Below are 19,661 nucleotides of genomic sequence, written 5' to 3' on the forward strand. Positions count from 1 at the left end.
ATCTGAAGAAGTGTGCATGCACACGAAAGCTCATACCAAAATAAAAACTTAGTTGGTCTTTAAGGTGCTACTGAAGGAATTTTTTTATTTTTACCTCTGCTGATCTTAACATTCAAGAGTGCCTATAGCGAAGGTGCTCACTGGAAGGACAGATCCTGAAGTTGAGGCTACAATACTTTGGCCACCTCATGAGAAGAGAAGACTCCCTGGAAAAGACCCTGATGTTGGGAAAGATGGAGGGCACAAGGAGAAGGGGACTCCAGAGGATGAGATGGCTGGACAGTGTTCTTGAAGCTATAAACATGAGTCTGACCAAACTGCGGGAGGCAGTGGAAGACAGGAGTGCCTGGCGTGCTCTGGTCCATGGGGTCATGAAGTGTCAGACATGACTAAACAACTAAAGAACAACAACAACATAGCGAAGGTGGTGGGTCTTTCAGATATTGGGGGTCTAAGTCATTTAGGGATTTTAACACCAATGTGAGCACTTTGAATCGGGCCTTGAAACAAACTGGCAACCAATACAGCTGGTTTTAAAGCATAATGTTTTAGTTTCCTGTTAATTATGTTGCCTTGAATGTACACTTTATATTTGACTTTCCTCGGCAATGTTTTATTCTGAATTGTTTCATTTAATATTTTAAAGTAGGTTGTAAACTGTTTGGATTTCTTCCCCTTAAAAATAAAAAGCAGTATAGAAATGAAATGAATAATAATAATAGTAATAATAATAATAAAAATGTCTGTATGGGGTGTTAGGGGAAGGGTACTACCTCTGGTGGGCAACACGTTGTGCTTCTTCTGGGGGGGGGGTTGTCCACCTTTGGTCCCCACCCTGCACTCTGTTCTCACCTGTGGCTCCTAGAAGCTGTCAGCATGCAACAGCTGCCACACCCCAGGAAACAGTTTCAACTGCTAAACCAGGTGAGGGTAGCTGGTGGGTCTCAAACCCTCAGTGAGTTAGGGATTTCCCCTGCATGCGAAGACAGGCTCTGGTGGATTGAGTGGAAGAGACCAATAGCAGGTTCAACAACCGTTTCTGCACGTGCTGAAGTGGGAAGTGAGGGGCAGATGGGGCTCTTCAACCTGAAAGGGCAGCCCATCTAGGAGAAGGAAAACTCTGATCCTAAACTTTCAGTGCCTTGCATGATATCTTTGGGAGAAGAAAAGACTAAGGAGTAAACCCTACATAAATCCAGAATGGAGTCCCTAAGACTCTTGTATGCCACCTTCTAGCAACACCTGCAGTCAAGCTGCTGCAAAACCTATTGCTCTGCTTTCCTTTGGACCACATCAGCAAGGCCTTGTCTTCTGGGTAGCCCAGGACCTCCATGCCAACTGCCCAGGCTTGCGCCCCAGAGAGTTCACTTGGGTGCTGCTAACACAGCAAAAACAAAGCAGGGGGCAGCTGCGTCTCTGCAGCCACAGCAGGCGCTGTGATTCTCTAGCGGTTTGACTTCACCACCAGAGACCCACTCCATTGTTTCCCACGACAGAGAGATGCCAACAACAACCACCATTTCGGAAAGTCAAAAATAACAAAATAGAAAACTCATCCCTCTTCTAACTAAGCTGATATGCAAACCCATTTTTCCCATTATATCTTCATCACCCCATTTGAAACACTCCACAATTACTATATATATATAAAAAAGAGTAAGGGCACAGCATTCTAAACGAAGCCTCTCTATTCATAGTACAAAGTTCTGAATTTATATATGTTTTTAGGACACCTGGATTTTAGCAAAAATGGGATCGGTTTCAATGATGTCAAAGGATCACAGTCTTTAGGGCTGTAGCATCCTCAGAATAGCTAGAAAACAGCAGCAGCAGCTGAACTAGAGAAGCTTACAAACGTAAAGTAGATTGCCCAACGGCAGTCCGGGGGGGGGGGGAACCTCCATCGCTTTTATATCTCGGTTTGTTTAAAGCACACAGAAGAACCCTTCAATATGCTCCTTTTCAAGACAAGACACAGAAGTCAATAAAAAAAAGTTGCCGTCAGAAGCTATTTCTTCCCCACCCCCACCGCTAATGGCAGCTTTAGGGTCTTCCAAGGTCTTCTAGCCTAAGTGAACTTTTTTAAATAGTACAAAGGATCGGTCTTCAGCTTTACATCATTGAGCAGCCACATGCTTGCCTCCCCCTCCCCTGCCCTCAATGACAAGTTTTTCATATATTACTTACTAGACACAACACTTTCTAGACTCACTCTGACAATTCAACAAAGAAACATTGGGTGTTTTAAACTAGGGATGGGGGGGGGAAACAAACACAGAGAAAAATCTGTCAAGGGCTACATTACATTTGATGGGTTGAACAAGGACAATACAGCACCTCTTGTTACGTTACCCAAGGGTAACGTAAACTTCAGGTTGCGAAAGCAGCAAACCCAGAAGAGTTTCGCCATGCGCGTATGTGCAGAAGCGGTCTAGTGCTTCTCCTCGGGTTGCGAAAATCTCGGGATCCAGAACGTTCGCAACCGGAGGTGCCACTGTAGTTTTTCTATCAGGGTAGCAGTCTCTCAGGGGTGTTCTGTCAGAAGCTTCATGCCAATGGTGGGTGGAGCCAGAACCAATGCAGAGCTGCAGAGTTATCCAGAATAAAGGCTCCCACTCTGAAGGGTGGCAACACCAGAACAGGCCTTTTCTGCAGTGGGTCCCCATTCGTGGAATGCTCTCCCTGTGGAGGTTCTGCTGGCATCTTCATTATACACTTTTAGGCACCAGGCAACAACTCCTCTTTAGCCAGTCCTTTGGCTGGCTGACATCCAATCAATGCCCTTTTAAATGTGTATGTAGGAACACGGAGGGGGGGGGTATTGTTGTTGTTGTTTTGTTCCTATTATGTATATTTATTTAGTGTTTTTATTTTGTATTTTTATGTTGTGAACCGCCCCGAGATCTACGGATGAAGAGTGGTATACAAATTTAAATAATAACAATAAATATTTTTATTATCTGCATCCCACCCGTCTGACTGGGTGGCCCCAGACACTCTGGGGTGTTTCCAGCATATACAAAAACATAATAAAACATTAAACATTAAAAACGTCCCTATACAGGGCTGCCTTCAGATGTCTTCTAAAGGTTGCATAGTTAATTATAGTTACTTATAGTCATACTTATAGTTAAAAGGTAATGGGACCCCTGACCATTAGGTCCAGTCGTGACTGACTCTGGGGTTGCGGCGCTCATCTCACATTATTGGCCGAGGGAGCCAGCGTATAGCTTCCAGGTCATGTGGCCAGCATGACAAAGCCGCTTCTGGCAAACCAGAGCAGCACATGGAAATGCCGTTTACCTTCCCGCTGTAGCGGTACCTATTTATCTACTTGCACTTTGACGTGCTTTCGAACTGCTAGGTTGGCAGAAGCTGGGACCAAGCAACGGGAGCTCACCCCGTCACAGGGATTCGAACCACCGACCTTCTGATCAGCAAGCCCTAGGCTCAGTGGTTTAACCCACAGCGCCACCTGGGTCCCTATAGTTACTTAATAATAATTTTCACCCTGGCTTCCTCTAGTTAAAATTCCCAATCCTGTGCAGGTTACTCAAATAGTAAGCCCCACTGGGCTTGAGGAGATCACTGTCAAATAAGTATAAAACAAAGGTTTTTTTAGGGGAGGGGTTGTTTGCTTTTTTGGTTTTTTAACTATCTACCATGTCCTTTTCCTTCAGCCCTAACCCCCCCCCCCTCAACATTGTATTTAATCTCTTTGAAGGAAACAATCTGCTTTTGAGGTTGTTGCTTTTAATTATCCTGTTACGTTTGGTGTAACTGTACAAAACTTTCTAGCCGTGGAAATGCATCTAGAAATGAGATACCGTAGTTTCCCATGTATAAGACTAGTTTTTTCTTTAAAAATTGTGCTAAAAAGTGAGGGCCGTCTTATACAGTGATGCCTCGCAAAACGAAATTAATTCGTTCCGCGAGTCGTTTCGTATTGCGAAAATTTCGTCTTGCAGGTATTAACGGTTGTACGATTTAAAACAAACAAAAATTGCAAAAAAATTGTCTTGCAAAGCGCGGCCATAGAAAAATTTGTCTTGCGGGTCACAAAAAAAATATATCGCGAATCCCTTTCACCTTGCGAGTTTTTCGTTGCGCGAGGCATTCGTCTTGCGAGGTACCACTGTACATGGATAGTGAAGAGGGTGGACGTTTGACTGGTTGCTGACATGGCTGTCAGCGGCTATTGGGCGTGTTATTGGTGGCTGCATCAAGGGCTGGTGTTGATTGGCTGTCGCTACGGCAATAGGGCGGGCGATTGGCAGCTTCTGCCGGCGAGGGAACAGACGAGAGGCGGATTTTGCGATGAGCCATTTTTGGCAACCCCGCCCCCTTTAAAAAGCTCAACAACTCTGTCCCATCTCCCCCCATTTTCTTAAATTTCAGTCCCCCAAAATAGGGGGCGTCTTAAACATGGGGGCGTCTTCTACATGGAAAAACACGCTGATGAGCATAAATGACTAATCAACTGACCGCTGAGTGTATGCAGGAGATAAAGATTTGAAAAGCACACTGTGGAACTGCTGGTACATCAATCCTAAAGATATGAAAAGTTATGCAATGGCAAGATGACTTGTACCAGTGCATTCCGAAAGCAGCAAGGAAAGAAAATGCACCACAAGGCTATGATCAAGAGGCGAAGAGGCCGTTTAGTGTGGCATACAAAAGAGCTGTCCCCAGTCCTAAGGAGCTCTCCTCATCCCAGCAACTTTCTACAAATCTGACAGTCATGTTTTGTTTTATTTTGGTTGGTTGGTTTGTTGCATTTACACCCCATCTTTCCTCCAAGGAGCTCAAGGTGGAGAACACATTTCTCCTCATTTTATCCTCATCACAATTCTCAGGTCAGGCTGACCCTGACTGACTGGTCTCCCAGGTCCTAGTCTAGCACTCTAACCACTACACCATGCATATACAGAATTTTTTCCAGTGCTTTATTTTTCCATTCGAAAAAACCACAACCACCTGCATTTCATAATAATGAATGGACAGCAAATGAAAATAATGTGGCAAGCTTGGCAGCTTCAATTTTTTTAGTTTTGTTTACTAAATACATGTAGAATAAACATGCTAACTTAAAATCCCTCTCCAGGGCATCGGAACAACTTCCATCACAACCTGAATTTTTTCCTACACAAAATTCCCCTCATTTGCGAATTTTCCGAAAACTCCACATCACTGGCCAAGTAACACATTGTTTGCAATATAGCACATTGGGGCTGCATACTTTATAGTACAGTGGTACCTCGGTTTATGAACACAATTGGTTCCGGAAGTCTGTTCATAAACTGAAGCGTTCATAAACTGAAGTGAACTTTCCCATTGAAAGTAATGGAAAGTGGATTAATCTGTTCCAGACGGTCCGCGGAGTACTTAAACTGAAGCGTTCATAAACTGAAGCGAACTTTCCCATTGAAAGTAATGGAAAGTGGATTAATCCGTTCCAGATGGGTCTGTGGCGTTCGTAAACCGAAAATTCGTAAACTGAGGTGTTCATAAACCGAGGTTCCACTGTACTTTATAAAGATATTTAAGTATATACTTTATACATGTGCATTGGGGCTGCATGCTTTGAAACTTTTTATTTTTTATACACACAAAATAACTCAGTGGTGAAACTGTTAAAGCCTGTCAACAAAAAAACTCCAAAACTTTAAAAATCCTCAGCTGTATTACAGAGCAACAAAAGCATCACTGGCCACCTGTCACTTTCATTTCATGTTTTAAGCATGCAGTTTGCTTTTTGTCCTATCGTAACAGATATCAAAATGCAGAACCAAAACAGTAAAAAAAGAAAAGTGTAAAAGCGCTTCCTAAAATGCTTTTATCTTTTTTATTGGCAGTGAGTGGGAAATGCTACGTTTCAAGACACTTAATAAATCAAATTAGCAGTGTTAAGAAACAGCATCTCTTGGAAGCGCTATCGCCATCTGCTGACTACTTCAGGAAATACTATTGTCTGGTATTCAAGAGAGGCTTTGCATGACCTAACAAGTCCTAGACTGACTACAGACCAAAAGTTAATGTGTTAATGTGCCTTTGAGAGCAAAGGTGCCTACATAACAGAGTTTCACAACTCAAATTGCTGTGATGCACACTTTTCAGTGTTTTGTTTTGTTTATTTTAAGGTCATCTAGGCTCTAGGGACAAGGGCAGGGGAGCATTTTAATGTGAGCCAACCTAATTTGAACTTGCCAAAACAATATTTGAAACCAAAACACAGCTATCCTTTTGAGATTTGTACTTTTCCCAATTTTGCAATGAAGTTTGCAAAAGAAAAAAGAAGCCCAAAAGGGCACATATTAGGCCCTAATACATGCATGTTTTGGCACCTCGTTGGTTGTTATTAGAGAACTAATGATTACTCTGTATAAAAATGCATATATTAGCAAAAATAGCATACAAAAGTGTATTACATTAGGAAAAGCTGGTTGCAAAGATGATATAGAAAAATGTCTATATTTGGAGAAGCTTGCACCAAAATGGTGGCAATTTTTCATGAGGACTTTTTTTATAATGCACAGGAAGAGAGTGCTGCTTGGGCAAAAGGCTCGACTGGGACAAGAAGCCGTTTTATGTACCTTCCTGGTCAAGGGGATTCAGTGGCCAGCTTGGGTGGGGAAAGTACTTCATTGCCTAGGTAGAAGCTGTCAAACGTCCTGTTTTAATGAGCCCGAACAACTAAGTATTGTCAGCAAACTTAGCCACCTCACTGCTCATCCCCAATTCTAGATTATTTATGAACAGGTTTTATTTATTGATTGGTTTTCTGTCCTCAAGGAGGCCAGGACAGGAAACTACAATTAAAAACTACAGGTCCCAATAGTGATTAAGCGAGGACTCCACTTTCTATGTCTCTCCAACTGGAGAATTGTCCAATTCCCATCAGCCATACCACACATGGTCAGAAATCTGAGATGATGAGAGTTGCATCCCGGGAAGGCCAAAGGTTTCCCATTTCTGGTGTAGAAGAAGAGAAGAGAAATAAAGACCACAAAACACAGAGAGGGGGTAATGATCCAAAAGAATATAGGGAGAATTTAGCAGCACTAAAGTCTGGTTTATAAATGCACTGTAATATTGTTTTTGTTTAAGAGCTCAGCTATGCCTATGAAACACCTCAATCACAGTTGAGCGGTCATTATTTTAAAGCAGCCAATTTTATGAAATGAAGTTGAAATGGGAGAGGTTGGGCTAATTGCAAACATTCCTTGATGTATTATCTAGTGGTGTGTGGTAAAATCAGTGTGTGTCTTGATCCCTCTCCCCCACCCCACCCAAATCTAACCTCTTATTTATTTCTCAGGAGGTTAAAGGACATGGGGGCTAATTAAGGCACCAAATGAATGAAAGAGAGAATCATTCAAGGTAAAGACCTGGGTTTTACACACTTTCTGCATCTCTGCCTGGTACAACTTAATCTTTTCTTTTCTTTTTCTTTTTTACACAACCATTACGAAGGGGGGTGGGGGTAGAGAGCGAGAACGCTAATCTTGTCACGGTCAAGCAGGCTGAAATCGCCATGTAGTACTGGGCAAAATGCTACATATTTGTAATTTAGCCAATAAGAAATTCCTTAAGCCTCTCCTGAATGGCAGGAATGTCTCTGGCTTGTCACTTTCAATCCAGTCATTCTACAGGTTAAGCTCCGAAGAAAATAATGCTCCCCAAGCCAGCTATCTGAAAAATAATAATAATTAAAAAGAAGATGTAGAAGCAGAGGATATCCGAGTTGCATTTAGTTTTAAGAGGCAGTGTGGGTAGTGGTTAGAGGGCTGGACTGGAGCTGAGGGAAATCCAAAACGAATCCCTACTCAGCCACAAAACACAGTGAGTGATATTTGGGCCTGTCACTCTAGCCTACTTCACAGGGCTGTTGTGAGGATTAAAGGGAGATGACCACATATACCATATTCTGAGCAACTTGAGGGACAAGTGAAATATGAAAAAAAAAATAGATTTTGAAGATCATGAACTATATCGGCTTTGTAGAATAAGGACTCACAATTACAGTATTGAGATACATGATATGTGAGCAATTTCAATTCCAGTTCCAAACACAGCAGTCTTTCCAGAGCATTCTAGTAGCTTCTAACATCATTTTCAAGGATCGTGACAGTGGGGCAAATACAACCCAACTAATGCTCTATTTCCATTAGCAGCTCTCAATTTTTGAGAAACAAGAGGAAAGCCGGGTGTTCAGAAATATCATTTCATGTTTAATGAGATATCTATGCTGCCCTGCTGGGATCCCTTGGAAATGTGTTTTTTTTTCTGAAATCAATAGTCCAACTGTTTAGGACGCTGCAGAGAGTTTCAAATGCTATTTGCCGATGACACATTGTCACCAGCCCTCTGCCTGCCAGTTGGGCCCCACATGAGTTGTCCATGTTTTTTTGTCATGCCAACAGACACACCCATTTTCGCTTCACCCCTGGCTGTTCCCGTCACATGGCGCTCCTTGCACAATCCCCCCAGTTCTTCTGCTTTTGTTACTGAAGGAAGAAGCCTGTTTTGCTATTAAGAGCAGAAGCACGCAGGCCTCCTCCGAAATAAATAACTCCCCATTAGCCAGATTTTGTTAACAACCTGCTCCAGTGTTATTTCAGCACAGCAACAAGCTGTTCTCATTTTTATCTGTAAACCGCTTTGGCTCCCTGTCAGGGAAAAAGGTGGGGCATAAATAAATATCACCACCATCAAAAGTCTTAGATATGCCTGGCTCTGTTTTGCTCTCTAGCTGCTCCCAACAGAGAAATTTCAACGCAAAGTCCCACTGATTGTGCCTCCAGTTCAGTACAGTGGTACCTTGGTACTCGGACAGTTTGACTCCCTAACAAATCGGCTCCCAAACACCGCAAACCCGGAAGTGAGTGTTCCAGTTTGCAAACTTTTTCAGAAGCTAGATGTCTGGAAGCTCCTGCAGCCAATCGGAAGATGCACCTTGGTTATCAAACCGTTTCGGGAGTCGAGCGGACTCCCGGAATGGATTAAGTTCAAGAACCAAGGTTCTACTGTACTCTACAGTTATATTGAGGCTGCTTAAGGATCTGACACAGATGATTACTGGTGTCTTTCTCAAGAACCTGGCAATTCTCTTCGGACCTCCTCATAAGAAGGAGTGGTGCCTCAAGGGAAGCATTCTACACATTTCTGAATTAAGTATTGGGCATCTCTCAACTGGGACTCATTTTAACGTACTGACCCTATTTGAAATGATCAGAGTTTGAAATATTGACACCGGAACTGAACAATTTAACCATTTGCACAATATGTACAATGGGTGTTGATTAGCAAACCATTCTCAGCACAGAGCTTCGCATAGGATACGGGCTTGTACTTCATTGTGTTATAAAGTACGTTAAGAGCAGTATCAGGTAAACAATAAGCCTGTAGACCAGGCATGGCCAAACTTGGCCCTCCAGCTGTTTTTGGACTACAGCTCCCATCATCCCTAGCCAACAGGACCAGTGGTCAGGGATGGTGGGAATTGTAGTCCCAAAACAGCTGGAGGGCAAAGTTTGGCCATGCCTGCTGTAGACAGTAGGCAGTCATCAGGGCTTGGATGAATGGGGCCGACTGGGCTAAGGTATCCATCGCATAGCCTATTGCACTGCACTGATTTGAGAGCTGGGAACAGGGTTTGGAACTCCTGACTTCTAACCCAATGGAAATAGTCCCTGGAAAGGTAAGAAATTTGCACCTTCTTTGTATCATGTCTTGGTCCCCCAGACCATACTGGGGGTTTCAACAGGAATGAGAAGCCAGTGGAAAATCAAATGTGTATGTGTGTGCACCTTGTTCTTGGCACAGTGTTGCTAGTTGTAGAACAGCATTCTCTATAAATACTCTAGCTGGCATAGCATAGCCTCATTAACATACCTTTCCATAATCCCTGCATATCTTTTTTTTTTTCAAAGTGGGGGGACACTACGTTCCACATGCTTGCATTCTTGGCGTGATGTAACCACCTCTGAAACTGGGATAAAGTCAGGTTTTCCTACCAAACAGTCCCAAAGTTGATAGAGACATTAATTTGTTTCCTGATGAGATTTAAGGCAGCTCACAAATCTCTTTGCTAATCTTCTGTCTTTCAAAACAGAACAGTGCTTTTTTATATTTAAAAAAAAGCACCAGCAGGGATCACAACTGAAGACATTCTGGCACAGGAGCCACAGCCTGGGGCCTGAAGGGGAGAAAGCTTCCCTCCTTACACACATTTTTGAAAATGTTCTCAGTTAAAAAGAGAGAGAAAGATTTCAACTTTGTAAAAATCCAAGTCCAAGTTCACCTTATAGCTGTAAGCCAAGGGTGCGCTGGGCACTCCTTCAACATCTACATTTCATTATTCATAATTATTTGTTTATCCACCTTTTAATGAGGGTGAAAGAGGAGAGCGCAAAATATGGTCTGAAGTTCAACATCAAAAAACTAAGATCATGGCCACTGGTCCCATCACCTCCTGGCAAATAGAAATGGAGGCAGTGAGAGATTTTACTTTATTGCGTCCATGATAACTGCAGATGGTGACAGCAGTCACGAAAGTAAAAGACGTCTGCTTCTTGGGAGAAAAGCAATGATAAACCTAGACAGCATCTTAAAAAGCAGAGATATCACATTGCCAACAAAGGTCCGTATAGTTAAAGCTATGGTTTTCCCAGTAGTAATGTATGGAAGTGAGATCTGGACCATAAAGAAGGCTGGAGGAGACTCTTGAGAGTCCCATGGACTGCAAGAAGATCAAACCTCTCCATTCTGAAGGAAATCAGCCCCGAGTGCTCACTGGAAGGACAGATCCTGAAGCTGAGGCTCCAATACTTTGGCCACCTCATGAGAAGAGAAGACGACTCCCTGGAAAAGACCCTGATGCTGGGAAGGATGGAGGGCACAAGGAGAAGGGGACGACAGAGGACGAGATGGTTGGACAGTGTTCTCGAAGCTACAAACATGAGTTTGACCAATCTGCGGGAGGCAGTGGAAGACAGGAGTGCCTGGCGTGCTCTGGTCCATGGGGTCAGGAAGAGTCGGACACGACTAAACAACAACTATCCATTTGTTAACTATCCATTTGTGGGCTTTTTTTAAATTTACAAAGCAAGAGCACATGTGTGTGTGTGTGTGTGTGTGTGTGTGTGTACACACACACACACACACACACACACACACACAACCTCTTACCAGTGAAGATATAGCTAATCTGTGCTCAGTAACTCTCCCTGGTATCAAATCAGGCCATTGTCCCACGTAGCTTGGTATTTGACTACACTGACTGGCAGAAGCTTGCCAGGGTTTCAGACAGGGGACATCCAAAGCTGGAACTGAAGCTGGGACCTTCTGCTTGCAAAGCATGTCTTCCAGGGTGAGACCATGGTAAACCTAGGCCGGCATTAATTGTATGAATCCCAGAGACAGGAAAGCTAGGCTGTACACACTCTGCGCACACTTGCTCTACAGAAACATGGTAGTAACCTGCATTATACATTACAAGGACGACTAAGATGCCATGATGTGCTGCAAGCAAAGAAGCAAAGGACAGGAGAATGACCATGATGTGCTATACATGAAACCTCCCGCTGCCACTCCACTTGCAGAGTGGCTCTTGATCCAGCAGAAGTGCCGGCTAATGTAAGAGGAAAGCAGACAATTTTCCCAGCACCCCATGGCACCTTTCACACTGGTTCCACAGCAAACCTCCGAAAAAAGATCTGAGGAGCAGGTCACAGTGCAAATCAGCAAATGTTGCTGCTGTTGTTAAACTTACTAGTCACCTAAGCAGTCCCCAAGCAACTGACATTGAAGGCATAGCTGCCAAGTTATCCCTTTTTTTAAGGGATTTCCCCTTATGCTGAATAGGCTTCCTCGTGAGAAAAGGGAAAACTTGGCAGCTATGATTGAAGGACATATGCATAAATACAATAGGGGGGGGGAATCAAATGAAAACATTTCAGACGGCATGTTAAAAAACAAAAATAAGTAACAGCCCCCATTCCATAACAGCGATAACTAAATTGGCAGCATGGTGACAGACAAACAAACAAAAACCTCCACCCAAAACCACACCAATATAGGAACATAGGAAGCTGTCTTATACTGAGTCACACAGTAACGAGTCCATCGAGCTCATGACTGTCTACACCAGTGATGGCCAAACTTGGCCCTCCAGATGTTTTGGGACTACAACTCCCATCATCCCTCGCTAACAGGACCAGTGGACAGGAATGATGGGAATTGAAGTCCCAAAACAGCTGGAGGGCCAGGTTTGGCCATCAGTGGTCTACACTGACCGGCAATGGCTTCTCCAGGGTTTCCGATCGGGGCCTCTTCCAGTCCTACCTGGAGATGCTGGGGACTGAACCTGGGACCTTCTGGTTGAAAAGCAGGTGCTCTGCTACAAACCACCATACAATACTTCCATCCACTAACCAGAAAATAAAAATGCAAACTCAAATACCAGCAGCCCCCTTTCCCTAGCCCAGACATCCCTGATTCAGAATTCAGCCATGACAACACAGCGTTAGTTAGTTTGTTTTTCATCTCCTCATCTCCATCCATGTAAGTGGACACTTCTGCTGGATCAAGTTGTTCCAAACACTGGTTTTCACCCATAGTGAAGGGGTACGCAGAACAGGTAGTTCCAGATGATGCAAGCAATTTGTGGCCCTAAGAAACTTCAGCTGCAAGATCCATAAGACCTTCTTGACATTTTCAGAAGTTCTCCAGTTTCAAAAGTCAAGTTTCTAGTGTTTATGGCAGCAAAACTATTTGACATGTGATAAGGAGACTACTGGGTGGGAATACACGGTAACTGGAAAGGGTTTTCCATATTTTCTAACTTCCTCCACTGATAACAATTCTAGTTTAGCATAGGGAATTTAGTTTCCTAAATGAATTTGGGAAATTCATTTTTTAAAACTGCATGCAGCACTAACTTAATATATTAACATTACATACACAAAGACAAGATATGCAGCTTAGCTGCAGCAATCTAACTCATTATGTTACTCTTGGGCCCTCACAAACTGTTCACCCTTTGGGTTTCAAAACCAGATTCCTATCACACTGTTGGAACACATACTTTTTGTTGGAGGAACTAGGCATTAACATTTGATCTCACTTGACTTTCAGAGTGTGTTAATTAATTCAGCTATACAGTGGCTAAGGTTATGATCCAGGAACAGGGCCGGCCCACCCATGAGACAAAATGAGGAAACTGCCTCGGGCACCAGGATCCACCAGGGTAGCAGATCCTGATGTCCATCTTTCTTTCCTCCTTTGTTTCTGATGTAGATCTTCCTTCACCCTTTCTTCCCCACCAGGGAGGAAGGTATCATTTTGGGGTCCGCCTCAGGCGCCAAAATGTCTTGGCTAGGAAGTCCCCAGTTCAAATGATGAAGCCCCACCCTCTCAGACTCAGCTCCCACCTTGCAGCAATCCTGCCTCTTGCGAAGATTTTCATTGTAATTATTAGAATTAGAGCCGATATGAAATTCTATTAAAATAATTATTAAGTTCAAACTATGGTGGACCTTGGGGAGTGAAATATGACCCCCCCAAACCCCATATTATCTTGTCTATTGCAGCCCCCATCTGTTTCAAAATTTGGGAGCTGCAATTGTGCTCCCCAACATCTTAGTGGCTGGAGGTTACAATCTCAGGATTCTCAGAGTGAGGGCAGGAATAATTGTCCTCAGGAATGCTCACGCCAGTAATCCATGAAAAGGAAACATGGTGGCAGCAGCCACCTATAGCAATGTTGTGGTGCATCATTGCTACTGATGAGTTCGCTGCAAATTTCACCACCTTTTGTATCCTTCCCAAAGAGCAGAAAGAGCCCTACGTTCTGGAGCCTGTAAACTAGGGAGATAAAATTAGGAAAACATTTTGGCTCAGATCTAATTCTAAATTGCACATGTCCATAAATTAGCACTGCTTTCTAGTTGCATAGGATACAATCCAGCGCACAGGATTACCTGGAAGCAAGTTCTATTGAATTCAATAGGACTTATTTCTTGGTAGACATGCATAGGACCTCCCCTGTAGTATTTCAATATTAAATTCATGCTGGGTGGACATATTGCTTATTGGATAGACAAATCACTTGGTGGTCTCGTCAGTTACAATTTACTCTTACTCAGCAAGAATTTACAACATTTCTTTCAGTCCCTACTTTGGCATAAGATCTGTCATAGTCAAGATCAGACTGATGGAGAAAGAGATGACAAACCATTTCGGATCAGAACTGACAGCCAGGCCCCTGCTGAATTCAAGAGAGTTCAAGGATTAACCGCAGGATTTTACGGCATAGAATTAAAACCTACATTAATCTAAAGCGTCTAATTATAGCTTCTGCACAAAGACTTTATGGTAACTATTTTCCAACTCTAAACAAATGAACTGCAAAGCTTTAAATCCCATGCACTGTTGTTCACTTATGCACAAAAATATTCACACCCTCTAAAAGTTTTCATTTCAGACTCATGCTCTAGGGGGGCTATTGTTTGGCTGTTTTTGTTTTACTTATTTTCTTGTTTTTATCCGAGATCTTTTGATGAAGGGTGGCATACAAATCTCATAAATAAATAATTAATAAATAGATCATTAGTTGCCGTCACTTCACTACAAGAAACAGACACAGCCCATACATGGAATGGAAATCGATGGTCAAGCTCATGCCCTACATGCAACAAGTCCCCGATCCAATATCTGGCTTCTCCAGTTAAAGGGTTTTGGATAGCAAGACTGGAATTTTTTTTGTCTCTGGGGACCCTGTGGAGTGCAACACTGACCTATGGTTTGACACTATATAAAACAGCTTCATTTATTATATTAATTTATTAGGGAAGTAGCCATTTTGTGAATGGACACCCTCTAGGGCAGAATTTTTTCAGAGCAGTCACAACACTCCCTCAAAATTCCAAGTTTGCCTGTTGGTGATCCCTGGCTTACAAAATGGGGCACATTTTGTGGATCCCCCTATCAGTGAGCAGAATTGGCAAAGGTCTGCCTCAGAATGCGGCCGCTTCATATATCCACATGCCCATTTATTTTCAATGGAGTCATTTACTTTCATCCGAGATCACAAAATATGACAAAACCCTCTCAAAATGGTATAAGTGCTTTAGCCAACAAGGAACAAGACAAAAGATCAGGTTGTGTATTAGATGCAATACATATTGTTCTATGGCAGGCACCCCCAAACTTCGGCCCTCCAGATGTTTTGGACTACAATTCCCATCTCCCTCGACCATTGGTCCTGTTAGCTAGGGATCATGGGAGTTGTAGGCCATAACATCTGGAGGGCCGCAGTTTGGGGGTGCCTGTTCTATGGGGTCTTGGCCCCTTGGGTTTTCTAGCCCATGATCTTGCCTTGCATTCCATCTAAATCTTATCCCACACATCTTACATTCCAAGAATATATGATCCTGTGCAGCCACCTTCTCAGACCTAATTCTACAAAGACATGTAGGGTCGACTCCTGCAAATTCACCTGTGACCTTGCTTAGACACCTAACATAACCAATGCCACCACAACAGCCATTGCTAATATTTGTTAATATGCTTTAAGTTGGGGGTGGAGTACCCGTGCGTTCCAGATGGTGCTACACTACAACTCCCATCATGCCTGGCCACTAATGATACTTGCTGGGGCTGATGGGAGAGCCATAGGTTGCTCCACCCCCTGCTTTAACTGAAGTAGTCTCTCTGCATTTGCAAACTAAGCTTTACTTTTAAAGTGCCCAATTCACCATATTGTTGGAGAGCCATAGGCGCTGCTCTATTGCAGCACACATGTGGACAGAGAGCAGTGAAAATAACCCAACCACCAATTTAAGTGGGGGAAATACGATTTATATATGTCGCAGGTGCTAAAGCAGGGGGATGAAACTGACATCCAATTGCAGCATCTCCTGAATTTTGGAGTTACATAAATTATTTTCAAATTCTGAGTGTTGCTTAAAAGTAATTACGCTACTCTGCGGTAGCTGGTCTAACCCAACTGCGGTGAAGTGAAGAAGTCTGCATTTTTGTCTGTTACAGATACAGATTCTCCCCAGTAATTAGGACACTGGACGAGGAAGGAGCACAAAAGCTACAAAAAGAAATGAAGTCATTTGAGCAAAAAAGGATTACTAGTGGCAAACAGCAAAAGACCGTATTCCAGATTAAGGCTTTCTGAAACAATCCTTTGTGTGGGATCTTTCCTAAGTTTCTGAACAAAGCTATTTTTTTCTTAACACTTATTCCACAGAAACCAGGAAATCCGAAAATGCAAGAATTCAGGTAAGTCCTTCTTTTTTAAATGTCTGAAATTTGGGGGGCAGTTTTTAAAACCGTTGTGTTTCACATCCATTTCTTTCAACTGAAGAAAAACTCACCCTTTGTTCTTCAATGCTTTTCTTTTTCTAAAACGTAGCTTTCATTTACCGGCCCAGGTTAGACTTACCTGGAAAAAGCACAGCAGCTGCAAAAGGGGGACGGGCGATGAAATGGATCGCACTGTTATAGGTGAAACACTTTTAGAAACACTCGTGCTAATTGTATAGAGAGAGACAACCCTTTTAATGGAGCTCCAGAGCCCCACGTTGGAAACTTCGCTTACCTTGAGGACTTCCATTGGCACTTGAGTAGCAGGAGGGAGACTGGCTGGGAGGCTGACGTTGATGGCTGGTGTCTGACTCAGCGCCACTCTCTGCTGCATGAACTGGGCTGCTTGCTGTTTCTGTTGCTGCTCTCGGCGCTCCTGCTCCTGCATCTGCTCACGCATGAGCTGCTGTCGTAGCAAAATCCGTGATGTCATACTGGAGGAGCTTAGCGGGGGCTTCGAAGCTCCAGGGTGCTCAGAGCTGCTGGGGGGGAAACACCAGAGGACACAGATAGTTCCATTACTCATCAATGACATTGGCTGGACTCGGGAGACTTGCACTGGGGGTGGGGGAGAGCACACGAGCCAGGGGAAGGGAATCTTTGTCAAAGCATATATAGCACGGGCTGAGATTTTTAACTAGTTGCTCTGTCAGTGGATCTTAGCAGCCTGATTATATAAAATTCATACCTTTCCCTTTCAAGTGCAACTCTGAATGCATCGTTCAAAACTTAACGCACAGCTCTGATATGCATAGTTAAATACTGCTGCGTGGTAAGCATTCAAATGGTTTTATAACCACTATAGTTTAGGTGCATGTATCACAGAATCATTAGCATTGTAGAATTGGAAGGGACCTTGAGAACTATCCAGCCCAACCCTCTGCGATGCAGGAATCTCAGCTAAAGCATCCATGACATATATATAAATAAGTTTCCTTTTTCTCTCCTTTTGAAAAAGGTTCCTTTTTGTCAAAAAGTCTGGTGGTGGAGCTAACCGTTTCCAGACAATCCAATCAACTGTGCAATCCTATACATATATACTCAAAAAAGGGTTTGATTTCAAAGGAAATTGGGTATAGGACTGCACCCTAAATTACAGTTCTGGGTCCCTTGTTTTGATTGATTTCACATAGTGAGACAGAAATGCATCCTTACAGCTGATAAAATGACAAACATGGAAACTGCTTTATTATTATTATTATTATTATTATTATTATTATTATTTTATTATTATTATTCTGCACATGGACTCTGCGTGTATTTCTGTATCATGGCCAATCTCCATAAGCATTTTTTTTTTTTACCTTCAGATACTTCTTTAACAACAACACAATCCTAGGACCATACAATCCCAATATACTGAACTTGAAAGTGAGTTTAAGCCTACAGTCAATCCTTGGTTCCCAAATGCCTCCCTTTTTGGAACATTTCGGCTCCCAAATGCCGCAAACCCGGAAGTAAGTGTTATGGTTTCAAAATGTTTTTCAGAAGCCAAACATCTGGCATGGCTTCCGCTTGAATGCAGGAAGCTCCTGCAGCCAATCGGAAGCCATGCCTTGGGTGTCGAACATTTTGGAAGCCGAACGGGCTTCCAGAACGGATTACGTTCAACAACCAAGGTTTGACTTTATGCCTCTCTCAACCTCCCTCTCTCTCTTTCTCTCTGTGTGTATGAGAAACCTTTATTGCAGTCTGGAGTTCATACCGATAAGAGACAAAATATCGATATCTTGCCCACCCCTAATATATATATATCTACACACATGCAATTAAAATAGAAATTTAAATAAGGAAGTTTTCAAAAGTGAACATTAGGTGAGCAAAAAATGAAGTTCATCCTATGGTTCCCTTTTAATCAGTAATCACTCCCAGAGAACCATACAAATTTCTCAGCAAAGGTAGGTAATATTAAGGACCTTCATGGATTCTTTCCCTATAGATTTTGCTACTGAAAACAAATTAGGATTCATTTCTAGGAGGGAAAAGATGTGTATGTTTTGAGAAAACCCCAAAATAGGGATAGAAATTGTTAAGAGTGCCCCACTAGGCATAAAAGATGGATAAACAGAGCAAAGTCTCGTCCTCCCCAAATAACATCCAGAGCTGTACATTACCAATATCTAAATAAGCGTATTTTCATTCTTCACGTCAATAACCTGTAGTTTGAAATGTGAGCATTTTAAGACCAAAAAAAGGTTTAAACCCACATTTCAGACTGAACTATTTTTTTTTTCTCTCCAACATCCAGCCGCCCAAAAGGATGGGGGTAGGGGTGGAGAATGATGACCATCTTGCTGTTTCAGGCCTGTCAGGTTGAAACATTCCCAGGGAGACTGATCCTTTTGATAAAACAAGAGAAAAAACCTTTGCGGTGAAACTAATGCAGCTGCGGAATAATCGCACTAATTAGCTGCTCAAGAGAAGTCATTGACTGTGATACTCACAGAGAAAAGGGAATACTTTCAATTAAGGGCGAAGTGTTCTCATATCCTACAATGCATCACAGGGAATCCTCATCTTTTTAGTGGGAAAGTTCATACCTTAGGTAAACAAGCTACTGATTTTCATCAAAAGGAAAGAATTGGAACAGAGAATGCTACACAAATCCTTCAACAAGTACCATCTTCTTGTATGCAGCCCAGGGTGGGGAGATAAATGTGTTGCTTAATTTTACGCTAATGTCTACAGAGTGACAAATCTAGCACCATCACCTATCTCAGCCTTTCCCAACCTTGGGTGTTGGACTACAACTCCCATCACCCCTGCCCACTGGTCCTGCTAGCTAGGGAAGATGTGAGTTGTAGTACAACAACATCTGTAGGCCCAAGGTTGAGAAAGGCTGGCCTAGCTGTTCACCATTACTTCAAACTGCTCAAGTTCAGCAATACAGTACAGTGGTACCTCTACTTACGAATTTAATGCGTTCCGAACGCACATTCGTAAGTCGAAAAATTTTGTAAGTCAAATCCCATAGGAATGCATTGGGAGAAAAAAATTGTAAGTCGAAGCAACCCTATCTAAAGATTTGTAAGTAGAAAAAATCCTATCTAAACCGCATCCAAGATGGCGGACGGAGCTCTGTTCGTAAGTAGAAACATTCGTAAGTAGAGTTATTCGTCAGTAGAGGTACCACTGTATAATGCAGTTGCAGATCTTCCTCAAGCAATTTCAAACCCTACCATACTCCCTTTCAAAAATCTGTGTTTTAAATAACAACTTCAGGACTGTAAGAATGTGACACATTGAGGCAGTTTTGCAAAGTTAATAAATAAATACTGTAACAG

General features: G+C 42.7%; 1 protein-coding gene across 6 annotated transcripts in view; it reads right to left on the reverse strand.

Annotated features, from left to right (window-relative positions):
• Positions 1-19,661, reverse strand: part of MITF (melanocyte inducing transcription factor) — a 142,691-nt gene that overhangs the window by 41,424 nt on the left and 81,606 nt on the right. For 3 of the 6 annotated variants that reach the window (XM_035106664.3, XM_088662418.1, XM_035106667.3), the window contains exon 2: positions 16,613-16,856. In XM_035106664.3, the coding sequence (XP_034962555.1) occupies positions 16,613-16,856 (244 nt within the window). Of the gene's footprint in view, positions 1-16,612; positions 16,860-19,661 lie in introns of all 6 variants that reach the window. The other 3 variants (XM_035106663.3, XM_035106665.3, XM_035106666.3) reach the window with 1 other exon arrangement.

Source organism: Zootoca vivipara, chromosome 2 (assembly GCF_965207765.1).
Source record: "Zootoca vivipara chromosome 2, rZooViv2.hap1.1, whole genome shotgun sequence".
Taxonomy (NCBI): domain Eukaryota; kingdom Metazoa; phylum Chordata; class Lepidosauria; order Squamata; family Lacertidae; genus Zootoca; species Zootoca vivipara.